Here is a 15797-nt window from a genome sequence, read left to right on the forward strand (position 1 = left end):
TGATAGGTGTGTCGTTTTCATGATCACAAAAGGAACATTCACGTATGCGTCTTTAATTAACAGGTGTTTTCAGCATAGACTGTAAAAATACCTTAATTGCAGTCTATGGTTCTCAGTGTAACACAAGGTCATCCTGATCAATTAGCCTATATTCTGAGGACATATAACCCATCATGCCACACTGCATCCAGATGTTTCAGGCTTAGCAAATACAATATAGTATCGTTTATAGTTATCGTTCATAACTGTGTGTTTGTGTAGCTTCTATAAAATGAAATTAAAAACGAAATAAAACACAGTAATTGGAAATGATGGAGTCAAATAGGTACAATGTCCACATGCAGGAGAGGATGTTTATGATAATCCATCGGGAAAAAAATAGTTGTTGTCTGTATTAGCCTACTGTAGAGGCGGAGCCGACACGATAAGTGAAAGTGAAATTAATTTGGGGACAATTCGATCCTGGTTGTCTCTGAAAGGTAGGTGATAACTGCTAGCCTATTATTATTATTCAAATATCTATTGTGCTGTGTTTATTAGGTTGCGTAAACTTAACAGGTGATTCGGTTTTTATAGATTTGGGCCGTTCATAGTGATTAAAAATGACTTCAAACTGATCTTATCTTATTGTTGTGTCTGCGCATTACAGTAGCCAACGTAGCCCAAGTCTGAAGTGCGTCACGTGATAGGATAACTTAAAATAAGGTCGGTATCCATCGCCCTCCATTTGACATGGTAGTTTGTGAATTGTAAATTTGCAGACATAAATCGTGATTCGGTGCTTCTTGGGTCAGAAGGTTCAACTAGAGTTTGTTTGGAAGCAATCCAAACAAACATGGCAGGAACTCCGGTAGAACATACCAAGGAGCACATGACCTCTCCTGTAAAAAGGTAAGAATGAGATAAATTCGTTAATGTTCAGTCAGCTGTCCAATTTTGTTAAGTTTTGTAATGACTGGCTCAGGACAGATAAAGTAGGATCCTAACTCTAGCGACTGTGATCTGTCACAATCATAGAGTTACTAATATAACTAGAGGAAGCAACTTTTGTCTTCCAAGATGGCGTCCCCATTCATTTCTATGAAAAGTGCTCAGTGGCGCAGTGAGGCAAGCGAGAGTACGAAACTGTACCGCGCCTTCTTTCCACTTCCGACTCTTCCGGTCTAGTTTTAAACAGTGGCTCTTTTTCCCCCTAGCTCCGAGACCTCGTGCACGCTTGCAACTAGCTGTACACGTCATACTTTGCGACAACCAGTCGCGAGCATAGATTTATATGGTTGCGAGCGTGTGAGCTAAGGTATTGCAGTGGCAGAATGGGGTACAAGTCCGATAAGAATCAGAGACATGATGCAAACTTTACGGAAATGTATGCTGTCACTGTATAGTATTCCTTTCACTTGTTTTTTAGAAATAGGCTATAGGGCTAAATATAGGGCTAGTCTAGATGGAACTCATCACATATGTTGTTTTTTTTCTTCGTGATTTGAGTATGATTTCCAACGCATTGTATCGGATTAAATAAACTGTTAACATGAACACTTAGGTCCGTCGTTGTTCTCGCCAGGCAAAGAAAGCTTAATAGTTATTTTGTAACAGAAATCTTCCATAATGCAGACTTACCATAGCTTACTGTCAACTTTATATTCAAACGAAATGCCACGAAAATCACAATGCCTTCAATTTAACATCAGTGTAGAAATGTGGCTTGTGTTTTATATGTTCAATTGGTATTGTAGGTTTAACCCTAACCCAAACGCCTATTAATGGATTTAACGTGATCTAACAAGACTTGGTAATAATGTAATAAATTGAGAAGTGTGTCTAAAATATAATCTACTTTATTGAACGTGCCTTTGAAAGGGGCATATTAACAGAACTATATACAAGACGTTTCCATCAGATATAAGTGTGGGTGAAACATAGAGTCACTGAGGACCTTCATTGTCCCACAAAAGCAGTCTGGCTTTGACACGATCAAAAAAAAGAATAATGAGTGTGTTTAACAAAAGCTTCTGAAGCCAAGACTAATATTATTTAAATATATATATCATTTCCTATTGTGGTTATCAGTTAAAGTACTATTAATCACATGTCAACAATCTATGCTCACGCTTAACATAATATAATATTTGCCATCATGTCATGAACGTTTTTACGAAAAATCAAATCTATTTTAAAATAACGGGAATAAACTATATTAAGAACATTTCATGTATGTGTGACAACCATTTGCTAAACTTGCTACAACAGGGCAGGCAACTCAAGCCATTTCTTTCAGCTCCAGGTAAATCGGCTATCGGCCAATGTGAACTTTTGTGTTCGTGCCCTGTTAGTATCCGCGAGCACATTTGCAGGCAACTTTTATTGACGTAAGCAAATAAATGGGGTGCTAGTTTACCCATTTCAGATTGGTTTCAAACTTTCAAAAAAATTATTCTATGAAAAAGCTAGTAGTATGAGCCAGGTTCGAGAATCGAACAAAAATTATTGGGGGAGATAGTTTTGTAAATGTTGACTGGAGTTAATAGAATAAAAACGACCGGAAGAGTCGGAAGTCAAACACGAAATGCAATACCACCTACATCCACCGGGGCCGTTGCTTCAAGCCGAGGGGCGAGGGGTGGGGGCTTGGTCACAATATGGTTGATTTAATATTTTGTTTTATCAGAACCATGTTTATCTTAATGAATGATAGTTCAGTGGAGGATGGAGGAGGATGCCAGTCAGCTATACATGTCCCACCCATGAAAAAGGCAAATCTGTCCCCCACACTTTGTTATTAAACATCACAACAAGAAAGTATATGCAAGGGAATAGCCTATATGCAAATTCTTGCAAAATCTTTACTGACATTCAGAGAAGAAAACCAATGGTTGATATCCCTTATGTTTTAACCAGGCCCGCAACCAGAATCAAAGTTACAGCTCGGTCCAGATTCAGACATAAATCATAGCTCAGGGGAAATGTTTATATTTGGAGAAGGGCAATATTAAAATAAATAATTAGTTGTTTTGTGTCTGTGCATGTATTTTTTTTTTTTTTTTTTTACAAAGTCTGAATCTTAATGGAGTCCTGGCACTGCTCTTTTAAGATTTACCCTTTTATCCAAAGCAAAAAAAAATTAAGTGCATACAGAAAGTACTGCAGGCTGTGAAATTGTGAACTGAAACTTGGAAAGAAGAACTTTCATCAGAAACAGAAACTGGTATCTCTACATGATGGTTGTGTATGAAGACAAATCTAGGTAGTATTCTAGCTAGGTATTCAGAGAGATGTCCTAGTCTACTAGATGACTAGTAGACTAGGACAGCTAGTTCTGAAATCAAGGCAAAGCCTATTAAATCCTCCCTTAGATAAATCGAGTTGATCATGTGTTTGCATGTGACTGCATTATCAAAAATTGTTTTTGAATGTTTTTGTTAATTCTTGAGACTATATTGCTGCATTGTTTTAGGATGGATGAAGAGAGACCGGAATCTACCAGTTATATGTCCATGAAGAGTGACTGGTCAATCCAAGAAAGGTAAATAATAGTTTAATTACAATTTTTTTCCCTTGTCTTCATTAAGAGTCTAATGTTGGTTTAGGTGCAGTTCTATCGGCATATATGAAACCCTCTGTAACAGTGCTTGTAAAAAGGACTATACAAATAAGATTTGATTTGATTTGGATGTAAGAATTCAGGGAGGGAGGTGGCTGAGCGGTTAGGGAATCGGGCTAGTAATCTGAAGGTTGTCAGTTCAATTCCCGGCCGTGAAAAATTTTGTGTTCGTGCCCTGTTAGTATCCGCGAGCACATTTGCAGGCAACTTTTATTGACGTAAGCAAATAAATGGGGTGCTAGTTTACCCATTTCAGATTGGTTTCAAACTTTCAAAAAAATAATTCTATGAAAAAGCTAGTAGTATGAGCCAGGTTCGAGAATCGAACAAAAATTATTGGGGGAGATAGTTTTGTAAATGTTGACTGGAGTTAATAGAATAAAAACGACCGGAAGAGTCGGAAGTCAAACACGAAATGCAATACCACCTACATCCACCGGGGCCGTTGCTTCAAGCCGAGGGGCGAGGGGTGGGGGCTTGGTCACAATATGGTTGATTTAATATTTTGTTTTATCAGAACCATGTTTATCTTAATGAATGATAGTTCAGTGGAGGATGGAGGAGGATGCCAGTCAGCTATACATGTCCCACCCATGAAAAAGGCAAATCTGTCCCCCACACTTTGTTATTAAACATCACAACAAGAAAGTATATGCAAGGGAATAGCCTATATGCAAATTCTTGCAAAATCTTTACTGACATTCAGAGAAGAAAACCAATGGTTGATATCCCTTATGTTTTAACCAGGCCCGCAACCAGAATCAAAGTTACAGCTCGGTCCAGATTCAGACATAAATCATAGCTCAGGGGAAATGTTTATATTTGGAGAAGGGCAATATTAAAATAAATAATTAGTTGTTTTGTGTCTGTGCATGTATTTTTTTTTTTTTTTTTTTTCAAAGTCTGAATCTTAATGGAGTCCTGGCACTGCTCTTTTAAGATTTACCCTTTTATCCAAAGCAAAAAAAAATTAAGTGCATACAGAAAGTACTGCAGGCTGTGAAATTGTGAACTGAAACTTGGAAAGAAGAACTTTCATCAGAAACAGAAACTGGTATCTCTACATGATGGTTGTGTATGAAGACAAATCTAGGTAGTATTCTAGCTAGGTATTCAGAGAGATGTCCTAGTCTACTAGATGACTAGTAGACTAGGACAGCTAGTTCTGAAATCAAGGCAAAGCCTATTAAATCCTCCCTTAGATAAATCGAGTTGATCATGTGTTTGCATGTGACTGCATTATCAAAAATTGTTTTTGAATGTTTTTGTTAATTCTTGAGACTATATTGCTGCATTGTTTTAGGATGGATGAAGAGAGACCGGAATCTACCAGTTATATGTCCATGAAGAGTGACTGGTCAATGGAGGAACCCAGTAACTTCAAAGAGGGAGGTGTGATCCAAGAAAGGTAAATAATAGTTTAATTACAATTTTTTTCCCTTGTCTTCATTAAGAGTCTAATGTTGGTTTAGGTGCAGTTCTATCGGCATATATGAAACCCTCTGTAACAGTGCTTGTAAAAAGGACTATACAAATAAGATTTGATTTTATTTGGATGTAAGAATTCAGGGAGGGAGGTGGCTGAGCGGTTAGGGAATCGGGCTAGTAATCTGAAGGTTGTCAGTTCGATTCCCGGCCGTGCAAAATGATGTTGTGTCCTTGGGCAAGGCACTTCACCCTACTTGCCTCGGGGAGAATGTCCCTGTACTTACTGTAAGTCGCTCTGGATAAGAGCGTCTGCTAAATGACTAAATGTAAGAATTGATTGATGGCTTTCTTTGTCACTATCAGTACTCAGATCTGCAGAGACCGTCTTGCCAGACCAGAATCACCAACTACCAGTACAGCACCGAGTGACAAATCCATTGACCGTCCCATTCACTTTAAGTAAGGAATCTTAAAATAGATGTCATAAATGGTCTTCAGTTGTAATGAACACACTCAGGACTCTAACTGAATCCAAGTACAGTCTTTTTATGGATCACGCGTAGGCAGACAAGTAGGGTCATACAGGGGTAATCAGAGCAATACAGGTCATAAGATGAGGTAGAATTTCATAAAGGAAATTGTTGTAACAGAAATGACAACAACATAAGAATAAATAAATGATCGTTAAAAGTAAAGAAAGAAAAATCCAAGTGGTTTTGGCCAGGTACAAACAGGTTGTTTAAGGCAAAGACAAGTTCAGTTCCAGGTAAAGAAATTCATAATGTCTGAGTGCTTCAATGCACTCTGATGTATACAGGAAGGATTTGTGTATAAGAATCGGCCATGTTCATGCATCACTTTGAGTGTTTGGCTGAAATATTGGCAGGGTATTGTTGAAATTGGGGTGTGTACTTACTGTTATTTTAGCTTAATTCTGAGTCAGTGTAGGAATCAATAAGTCAAAACAAGTGACCGTATGCTTATTTCTTCTTATTAACGATAGGTCAGGAAATGTGCTCTGTGACTCCTGTTCTGAGTTTTTTAACACTGAGACACAAGCTGTGAAGTCCTGCCAGACCTGCAGTAACTCCTACTGTGAGACTCACGTCAGGAAGCACTACACTGAAGCACGCTACAACAAACACAAGCTAGTGGATGTGCCAAGAGGTCTGGAGCCCTGTGAGGAACATTGCAAACCTCTGGAGGTGTTCTGCTTGACTGACCAGATGTTCGTCTGTAGTCAGTGTTCAGTAACGCGGCATCAAGGACACAACATCCGCCATGAGACAGAATTACCTGGGGGAAAGGTAGTTTGGTTTTTGTTCTTATTCCATTGAACAGAAAACTCTGTTAAGATTATAAAGGATTTTGCAATAAAATGTATTTAGTTAGCAGGCCCTTATCCAAAGCGACGTACATGGGGAGATTTGAACCTGCGGGTCCAACCCTCTACCTCTGAACTAGACCTTTTGCAATACAGGAAATATGAGATTAGAAACATTGGATTAATACATTTGTAAACAACAAAAGTCATTAAGTGATTAATTTATCAGGTGTACAATATAACGCAATGTAATTTTGAACAAAGGCATATTTTGAACATGGCAAGCAACTGCTACTTGGTAAGCACAAAGGTATCAGATCCTGGGATCAGATTTATTATTACTATTAGGGAGTAAGATGGCTGAGCGGTTAGAGAATGGGGCTATTAATCAGAAGGTTGCCGGTTGAATTCTTGCCATGCAAAATGATGTTGTGTCCTTGGGCAAGGCACTTCACCCTACTTGCCTCATGGAGAATGTCCCTGTACTTACTGTAAGTCGCTGTGTATAAGAGCGTCTGCTAAATGACTAAATGTAATGTAAATGTATTACTTACTACAGTGCAAATCGTTTGCACTGTAGTTGACACAGGTCGGATTAAGAGTTCTAAAGACTAAAGAGAGCAATGTAATGTGATGAGTCTTTTGACAGATTCAAAAACCTTTTGGTTTATGTATCTACAGGGCAAGGGAACAGAGGAACCAGCCTCAAATAATTGTAGGTTTGTGTCCTGGGAAATTGAACGTCAAAGACCATTTCTTAAAATCACACATTTATCACCTAAAATAATGACAAAGTGTGCAGTTGTGTTGCCTTTAGTTCTGCAGTTCTTCATGCTGTGCCCCTCTGAACCTATCCCTCTGTCCCTTCTCAGTGCTGCCCCCTCCTGGAGAGATCAGCTTCCTGTCTGTTAAGGCCAATTCAGTGACTCTGAGGTGGGGGCGTCCAGAGGGCCTGAAAGGACCCAGGGCATTTAAGGTGGCCTGGGAGAGTGATGGAGAACTGAAGAGTCTTGAAGTAACTGACATGTACAAAGTGGAAATAACTGGACTCCAACCTGGTCAGAAGTATGAGTTCAGAGTGGCCTCAAAAGGGGACCATGGCAAATACAGTAAATATGTCTTAGCAGCTACTCACACAGGTAAAGTGAACTATGCTTGTCTTTGACTTTCATATGTTTTATCAATTCTTTCTGCCTTTAAAAGTCTTTAAACAAATCTAAATTTCTCTCAGTGGTCCCGCCTCCCAGGGACATTACAGTTGGCAGTTCTGAAGCAACTTCCTTTGATGTTCGCTGGTCCAAAGCTCCAGAAATGGAATATGTTCCTCACCACTTCATCATGACCTGCACCAGTCCAGGGACAGAGCCTCTGGCAATACACACTGAGGTCTGCCACACAACACTGACTGACCTGCAGACTGACAAGCAGTACACTGTTGGAGTCTCAGCTGTGATGAACAATGGAAGACAAAGTGAACCTGTCTCTACAACCATATACACTAGTAAGATGCACAATACCCATTTTACAGATCTCAAAATTTACCTTTGGAAACATGTACACATTGTTTGAGCCTTCTTGAAATTGTTGTAAATTAGGTATCCCTGCACCTGTCAACCTGACAGTTGTCTCGGTTGTCCCCTGGCTCGGATTCATTCCGAACCAGGAATTAGTATTAGGGAGTCAGTTGGCTGAGCGGTGAGGGAGTCGGGCTAGTAATCCGAAGGTTGCCAGTTCGATTCCCGGTCATGCCAACTGACGTTGTGTCCTTGGGCAAGGCACTTCACCCTACTTGCCTCGGGGGAATGTCCCTGTACTTACTGTAAGTCGCTCTGGATAAGAGCGTCTGCTAAATGACTAAATGTAAATGTATGACTTGTGTGTTGAAGAGTAACTAACTACACAACCCAATTTCAGACTCAAATAACTTATTTCCAGTAAAAAGTTGTGGTTCAGGCAAATAATTATTTTAGGGCTTCCTCAAACACTCATGCACATCCAATTATCATACACAACCCCTCTCTGATAAGTTAGAGTACCTCAATAAGGCATGTTTCGCACATTTCTTCAAAAAAGATTTGCCACTTGGGGCAAAGATTTAACATTGTTCTTACTTGCAAATCACATTTACATTTAGTCATTTAGCAGACGCTCTTATCCAGAGCGACTTACAGTAAGTACAGGGACATTCCCCCGAGGCAAGTAGGGTGAAGTGCCTTGCCCAAGGGCACAACGTCATTTTGCACGGCCAGGAATCGAACCGGCAACTAACTGCTTATCATTGTTTGTGTTTCAGGTATTGAGTCCCCAAGATACATAACTGTTCACTCAGTAACAACTTCCTCAATATCACTGAGCTGGCCACCACCTGATTGTCCAGAAGAACAACCACAAAAGTTCAGAGTTGAATGGGCTTCTTGTGGACATTCTAGCCACAATATTGTTGATGAGGCATCCTATGACATAACTAACCTCATGCCTGGCACAGAGTATGACATTAGAGTTGCAACCATTGGAGACAATAAACAACTTAGCAAGTTTGTTCAAACAAAACAGTATACAGGTGAGAGCAAAGATTGTTTTGCAAATGTTTGCTTTCTGTCTGTGTGGTTTTGTAAGAGTTGTTCTACCTCCCTCACCTCAGGTGCATGTTGTTATTGATGGTTTACTTAATGTCCTTTTTTCAGAACCAACTTCTCCTGAAAACTTGAGGGTGGAGAAGGTTGACCACAAATCTGTCAAATTGTCTTGGTACAAACCAGTTAACATGGACAATGTGTCATATTCATTCACCATTAAGTATTCCTGCAACGCAGAGCTAAAAGAGCAAGAAGAACAGAAAAGTAAAACTAACAGTGCTGTTATTTCCGGCCTCAAATCAGGAACATTATACACCTTTAATGTAGTCACCATGCTACAAAATGGCAGTACAAGCTTGAGAGAAACCTCAACACAACAACGCACAAGTAAGTCAGCTTTTCAAACCTGAAGAAAATACCAATTGCGACTTTAAAAAACAAAATAATGACCATTTGACAACTGTGAACAGTATCTTATTTAATTCTGTCTATTTTATTGCAGACTTGAGTCTGCAGAGTGTACTAGACAACTTGGGACTTACAGATCATCGTACGAACAAGCTCACAATGGAAGGAGTTAGACAGATTGGTGAGAATGTTTGGCCTGAAAAAGTTCGAACACACCTTCCATCACAACTACAGCTCTTTTTAAAGAAGCTGTTAATGGCGAACATGACTGCTAGAAATCTCAAATGTTGCACTGGCCAACACTTATCAGAATGCAGGCTTGCATCAAGGAATGAGGAGATGCCATTTGGTCTAAAGGACATTAACCCTCTGGACCTCATAACTGCTCTGTTTCTTTGCTCGGATGGTATCTTACAGCAGGAGCTCAGTCAGAAAATGTCCTTCTGTCAGTTTGCTGTTCCTCTCCTGCTGCCCAACCCTGAAACACATCAAAGCACTTTGATGTTGTGGGCCATGAGGGATATAGTTAAGCAGTTTAGACCTCACTGTCCTGGTGACCAACAAGAATTTGTGGAGAAAGGTATTGTAGATACTGCCCTCCCAATGATTTCTTTTGTTAGATGTGGAGCCAGCAGCTTGTCAAAGTCAAAGTTTCTCAATGAAGTTCTCAGCAATTCCCAACAGAGCCACAACACATTTGTGCACCATAACATGAGAGGTGGAAACATCCCAAAGATGATCTCTAATGGATTGGTGGAAATTAGTTGGTATCTGCCAAGTGGAAATGCAAACATAGATGTGTTCCCTGAGGCTTTAGCTCTGGCTAATCTTCGTGGAGATCTCAAGGATTTTCCAACACAGTTTACGTTTCTCTGCCAAACTTCAGCTGCCCTTTTTGTGTTTTGTGATGATCTGGACTTGAATAAAAGTATTCCAGACATGAAACTCAAAGAGAAAACTAAACTCTTCATTGTGTCTAACTCTCAGTCTCTGAGCAATGATAAAGACTATTTCAAGAAACAAACTGCCGAATTCCAGAAATACAGTGCTCAATTTATAAATAGGAACAAAACCATGAATGATGCAGATCTTGTGGAAAAGCTTTCGCTTGGAATCACAGAGCTTTTGAAGGCAAAACCCCTCAAAATTAAAGTACACAGTATCGCAAAATTTGCAAGAAATGTTGACATCCTCGTGGATGAAGACAAAGGTCTATGCAAGGCAGCAAAGGCTAATGCAGCCCAAATTACAAATAAGGTATCTGACATACCCAACTACAAGAGCATCCAGCTACCTCTACAGGGAGAAACCTGGAAAAAACTCACTGAACTACAGAAGGAAGAGTGTAAGAGAAAAAAAGCAGGTTCCAAAAACATTGAGGTGTACTTAAGAGAACTAAAACAAGAGAAAGATGAACTGAGAAAGAAGCAAATGGAAATTGGAATGAGTAAAGGCATCAGAGAATTCGTCAAGGGTTTGAAAAGTTCAACAGAGGAGCGCATGTATTTCCTCAAGTGGATGAAGATCACTCTAGACCACAAGTCGAGGAGTCAGCAGTATGAACTCAGGAAGCAGTATAGAGAGCAAAGCCTGAAAGCCACTGAGAATAAAGAATTTCGATCCAATTTACAAAAGATGATCTTGACCAGCTCCTTGGGTACGGAACATTTCATAAGAGAACTTGCCCAGCTGTATGAGGCATCCCTGGTCCATGCAGATACCACTTCTGAGAGGAAACAGGAAATTCAAGAACTTCCAAAAATCTGTGCTGAATTAATGTTGGCAGGTTTTCCACTAGAACTCATGGATGGAGATGCGTCTAACATCCCAATAAAGTGGATAAGAGATGTTCTTAAAGAGCTTGACTCTCTCATCAAACCCAACAACAAGATCAGAGTAGTTTCAGTTCTAGGGTCCCAAAGTTCAGGGAAGTCCACTCTTCTTAACACCATGTTTGGTGTTCAGTTTGCTGTCAGCAGTGGAAGATGCACCCGAGGAGCCTTCATGCAGCTCATCAAGGTCAAAGACGAATTCAGACATGTGATCAAGTGTGACTTTATCATGGTCATCGATACAGAGGGCTTGAAGGCTCTGCATTTATCACAGATAACCAACAACTATGAACATGATAATGAGCTGGCCACACTGGTGGTTGGACTGAGTGACATCTCCATTGTCAACATTGCTATGGAAAACAACGCAGACATGAAAGACACTCTGCAGATCGTAGCTCATGCTTTCCTCCGGATGAAAGAGTCCAGGAAGATACCCTGTTGTCAGTTTGTGCACCAGAATGTAACCGATATCTCTGCTCCTGACAAAAACCTTACGGAACAGAATCTCCTGTTGGAACAGCTGAATGAAATGACAAAAGTTGCAAGCAGGATGGAAAATATTGATGAATGTGCTTTCACTGATATCATCACCAACAAACCTGAAGAGAACTGCAACATCCCTGGTTTATGGCATGGTAGTCCACCCATGGCACCAGTCAATGAGGGTTACAGTGCAGCTGTAGACCAACTTAAACAGCAATTGAGCAATACGTTCAAAAAGCTAACTGTGGACGCAGAAACCATCCCAGATTTCTGTGAGTGGTTACAACATTTGTGGACAGCTATAAAGCATGAGAAATTCATCTTCAGCTTTCGCAATAGCCTTGTGGCTCAGGCATACAACAAGCTGTGTGTGGAGTTCAACCAATGGGAGGGGACCTTTGAAAAACACATGTACAACTGGCTGGTAAAGGCAGAGATTGTGGTATTAAACTACGGCTTGAAAAGTTCTGAGGAAATATCTGGCCTGGACAGTGTTTTACACCAGTTGAAAACTGATTTAGACAAAGAGTTAGAAAAGGCAGGTACAGAGTTTCTCGACAAAGTGACAAAATATTACAACAGTGAGCAAGGAAATGTTGCTCTGATTGAGAAATACAGAGAAGAATTTGAGATTAGTGCAAAGCACCAAAAGAAGCTCATGAACAGAACTCTTGAGAGAAAACTGCAAGTGGCTGTGGATATGAGAAGATGCACATTAGGGATCAACAACAGAAACAATAAAGATACTGTGGAGAAAAAAGTGTCTGACCTTGTTAAGAAATGCAGTAAAGAAAACCACCAAATGTCCAACAAGGAAGTAAAAGAAGAATTCAAAAAAATGTGGAACGAAACCATAAGGGGGTTGTTGTTTGGCGGTTTGGAGCGTCACAATGTTTCCGAAGATGTCTATAGGGCTCTAGAAAAAAACTTGATGAACACTGGTTCAAATATTTGGAAGATGCTAACTGAGGCAAATCCTATTGACAAATGTGGGATTGAGGAATTTGAATTGAAGGAAGATGGAAATGTTTTGAAAAAGTATATCAAGAAGACAGTGGACAGAGAAGGATATGGAAATCAAAAGATGAAAAGAAAAAATAAACAACAGTTTGCTGATGAAATCATACGCAAGTCCAAGACCTTTATTGAGAAAAAGGTGAATGAAAGAATGGACTATCACTGCACTCAGACTAAAGAATTACTTGAATTAATAGATGAGAACCTTGCTTGGCACAGTGAGTTGCACATCAGTGCTGAGATATCTGCGGCTCTGAAAATACACATCTGTGGGCATGCAGCGAGGGAATTCCAGAGCATGCATGAGGCTTTCATCAGAAATAATGACCCACAACAAAATCTGGAAGACCTGAAGCCTCAGTATTTGGCTGACTTTAAGGACCTTTACCAGAGGAAAGATCTGTGCAAACGAAAGGCTGATGAGTTCACAGAGCTTTGTTTTAAACCTGCTGTTAGAGAATACATCTACAAACATTTGGGACAAGACATTCTGGAAGTTCTTCAGTCGATCAATGGTGATGTGAATATTAGTACACGGAAACACTTTCAGTTTAGCATTTTTAAGCAGCTGATATTAGCAGACTTCTGTGCATTTACAAAGTGCATTGATTATTATGAGGGATTTGCTTTTGAGTGCATACTTAATGCAGCAGTGGCACACTTTTCAGATGGAAACCTCCTTGTAAACATGGAGGTCGAACTTTTGGAGAACATCTGTAGAAAGATTAACCACGCTGTTGACAAGTCCTTGAAGAGCGAAAATGAAGATGACATGAAGGATCAGAATTTAAACATGCTAATTCAGGATTTACGTAGACAACTGTCAGCCTGGCTGGTCATTCCCGATGGTACAACAGGGTTGACTTCAGGGGTTGTCAAGAAAGAAGACTTCCTCAAAATGTTGACATTGTCTGTCAAAGAAATGGAGGATTCTCTAAGAGAAGAGTTCTATACAGATTCAGATGTGAAAAAGAAGTTGAGCAAATTAAAGCAATGTCCTTTGGAAAAAGTGATGAGGAAGATGTTTGGCTGTGGTAAGATGTGTCCATTCTGCATGACCCCATGTGATGTAGAGATAGAGGGTCATTCAACACATTCCTCTGTAATCCACCGACCTGTGGGACTTGGCGGGTATCAAACAAACGAGTCAGGAAAACTTTGTGGAGATGTATGCACAAATCTCATCAAGGGTAAAGAGGAATTCCATTGTGCTGAAACAAAAGGGAATTTCTGTTTGTTTCCGAAATATAAAGAATATTTCAAAGATTGGACCATAAACCCAGACAACACTGTCACAAACTACTGGAATTACCTCTTTGCGAAGCATAGCGAGGAGTATTCAGGAATACATAATGCCTTACCAGCTGATATACCAGAAGACTGGAAAGCAATCACAAGTGATCAGGCTTTGAAGAGTTTGACAGAGTATTTTAATTTCCCAATCTAACATTACCACTATGCAGACTGTGTGCCAAAGGTACTGTAGATCCACACTTGTCTGGTTTCATCACAAGATAGGACTTCAACATTTAAGCTTCCTGTTCTCACTTTGTCTTGCTAAGATGAATGAGTCCTGTCCTGCCTCTGTCTTTTGAGTTCTTTTAGCACCTCCTAGGTGGATTGTTTGAACAGGAAGTGATTGTTTGAACAGGAAGTCACCTGTCTGTACAGAAAGTAGCTCTTGGGTCCTTAAAGCAGCAATTTATTCTCAAGCAGACCAATGAGCTGACATGTATTTCATTTACTGCCATATTTTTTTTTTACATTTCATCTGTACTGTCATTGTCAGTGTTATGTAACTTCATATTCTACAGCATATGCTGTAATTTCAGATGTATAGCGTGCTTACCTAGTGTGAAGCTTATGTTAGCTAAAATAGAGTGAAATCTATGGTGTATGTGCAAGTGCCGTATTATAATCGTATATAATATATAATCGTATATTCATGCATTTCTACTATTGTAGAAATGCCTACCTTTTGGTTTATTCAAAGTATACATTGGTTTCTACAAAGTGTACAAACTGCTGCATGTAGTATGAATCAGTAAGCCATCGTTACTGGACCTTGTCATTTCACCAGCAACACTATTGAATTGCTAATGTATTATTATCATTTTTGTAAAGTTTCACTCATGATTCATGAATGCATCTATAACAGTTTTGTTATTAAAGGCACAGCTAAGAGGATCCTTGACTCTTATGCCTTTATTAGACGGAGTTTCGCTGTTACATTGTGTTGCCGCATACTGAGAACTGAGTACAACTCCAGCAAATAAATGACTGACGGATTGGAATAAAGAACATGATAACAAATCAATCTGTCAGTCATTATTTCTTTATCATATGTAGGCCTTTGCAAATATTATAACAATGTATTAATTTAGCAGACCTAAAAGGGGAGGGGGAATTTGAACCTGTGATTTCTTGGTCTGCTGTGAAATACTCTAACCACTAAGCTACAACCATCCAGTCATTCCAACACATGTTCACATGAAAATGTTATTTTCCAGTTCATCAACATCAACAACCTACCTTTCCACAGGATCGATTTATACAAGTCTGAAAAACATGATGGTGTCAGAGTGTGCAGACCCAGCACGATGATGTCAGAGTGTGCAGACCCAGCACGATGATGTCAGAGTGTGCAGACCCAGCACGATGGTGTCAGAGTGTGCAGACCCAGCACGATGGTGTCAGAGTGTGCAGACCCAGCATGATGATGTCAGAGTGCGCAGACCCAGCATGATGATGTCAGAGTGTGCAGACCCAGCATGATGATGTCAGAGTGTGCAGACCCAGCATGATGGTGTCAGAGTGTGCAGACCCAGCATGATGGTGTCAGAGTGCGCAGACCCAGCATGATGATGTCAGAGTGCGCAGACCCAGCATGATGATGTCAGAGTGCGCAGACCCAGCATGATGATGTCAGAGTGCGTAGAGCCAGCATGATGGTGTCAGAGTGTGCAGACCCAGCATGATGGTGTCAGAGTGTGCAGACCCAGCATGATGATGTCAGAGTGTGCAGACCCAGCATGATGATGTCAGAGTGTGCAGACCCAGCATGATGATGTCAGAGTGTGCAGACCCAGCATGATGGTGTCAGAGTGTGCAGACCCAGCATGATG

At 40.1% G+C, this 15797-nt stretch overlaps 1 protein-coding gene across 1 annotated transcript; it reads left to right on the forward strand.

The window, feature by feature from the left end:
- The first annotated feature begins 445 nt into the window (after positions 1–445).
- LOC136948291 (interferon-induced very large GTPase 1-like) lies at positions 446–14833 on the forward strand. Its single transcript, XM_067242495.1, has 11 exons — positions 446–479; positions 762–891; positions 4905–5009; positions 5393–5488; positions 6033–6336; positions 7035–7068; positions 7226–7492; positions 7585–7854; positions 8647–8913; positions 9038–9316; positions 9432–14833. The coding sequence occupies exons 2-11, from the start codon at positions 836–838 to the stop codon at positions 14117–14119; spliced, it is 6366 nt and encodes a 2121-aa protein (XP_067098596.1). The 5' UTR covers positions 446–479; positions 762–835; the 3' UTR covers positions 14120–14833.
- The last annotated feature ends 964 nt before the right edge of the window (positions 14834–15797 follow it).

The sequence above is a fragment of the Osmerus mordax genome, chromosome 1 (genome assembly GCF_038355195.1).
Source record: "Osmerus mordax isolate fOsmMor3 chromosome 1, fOsmMor3.pri, whole genome shotgun sequence".
Lineage (NCBI taxonomy): Eukaryota > Metazoa > Chordata > Actinopteri > Osmeriformes > Osmeridae > Osmerus > Osmerus mordax.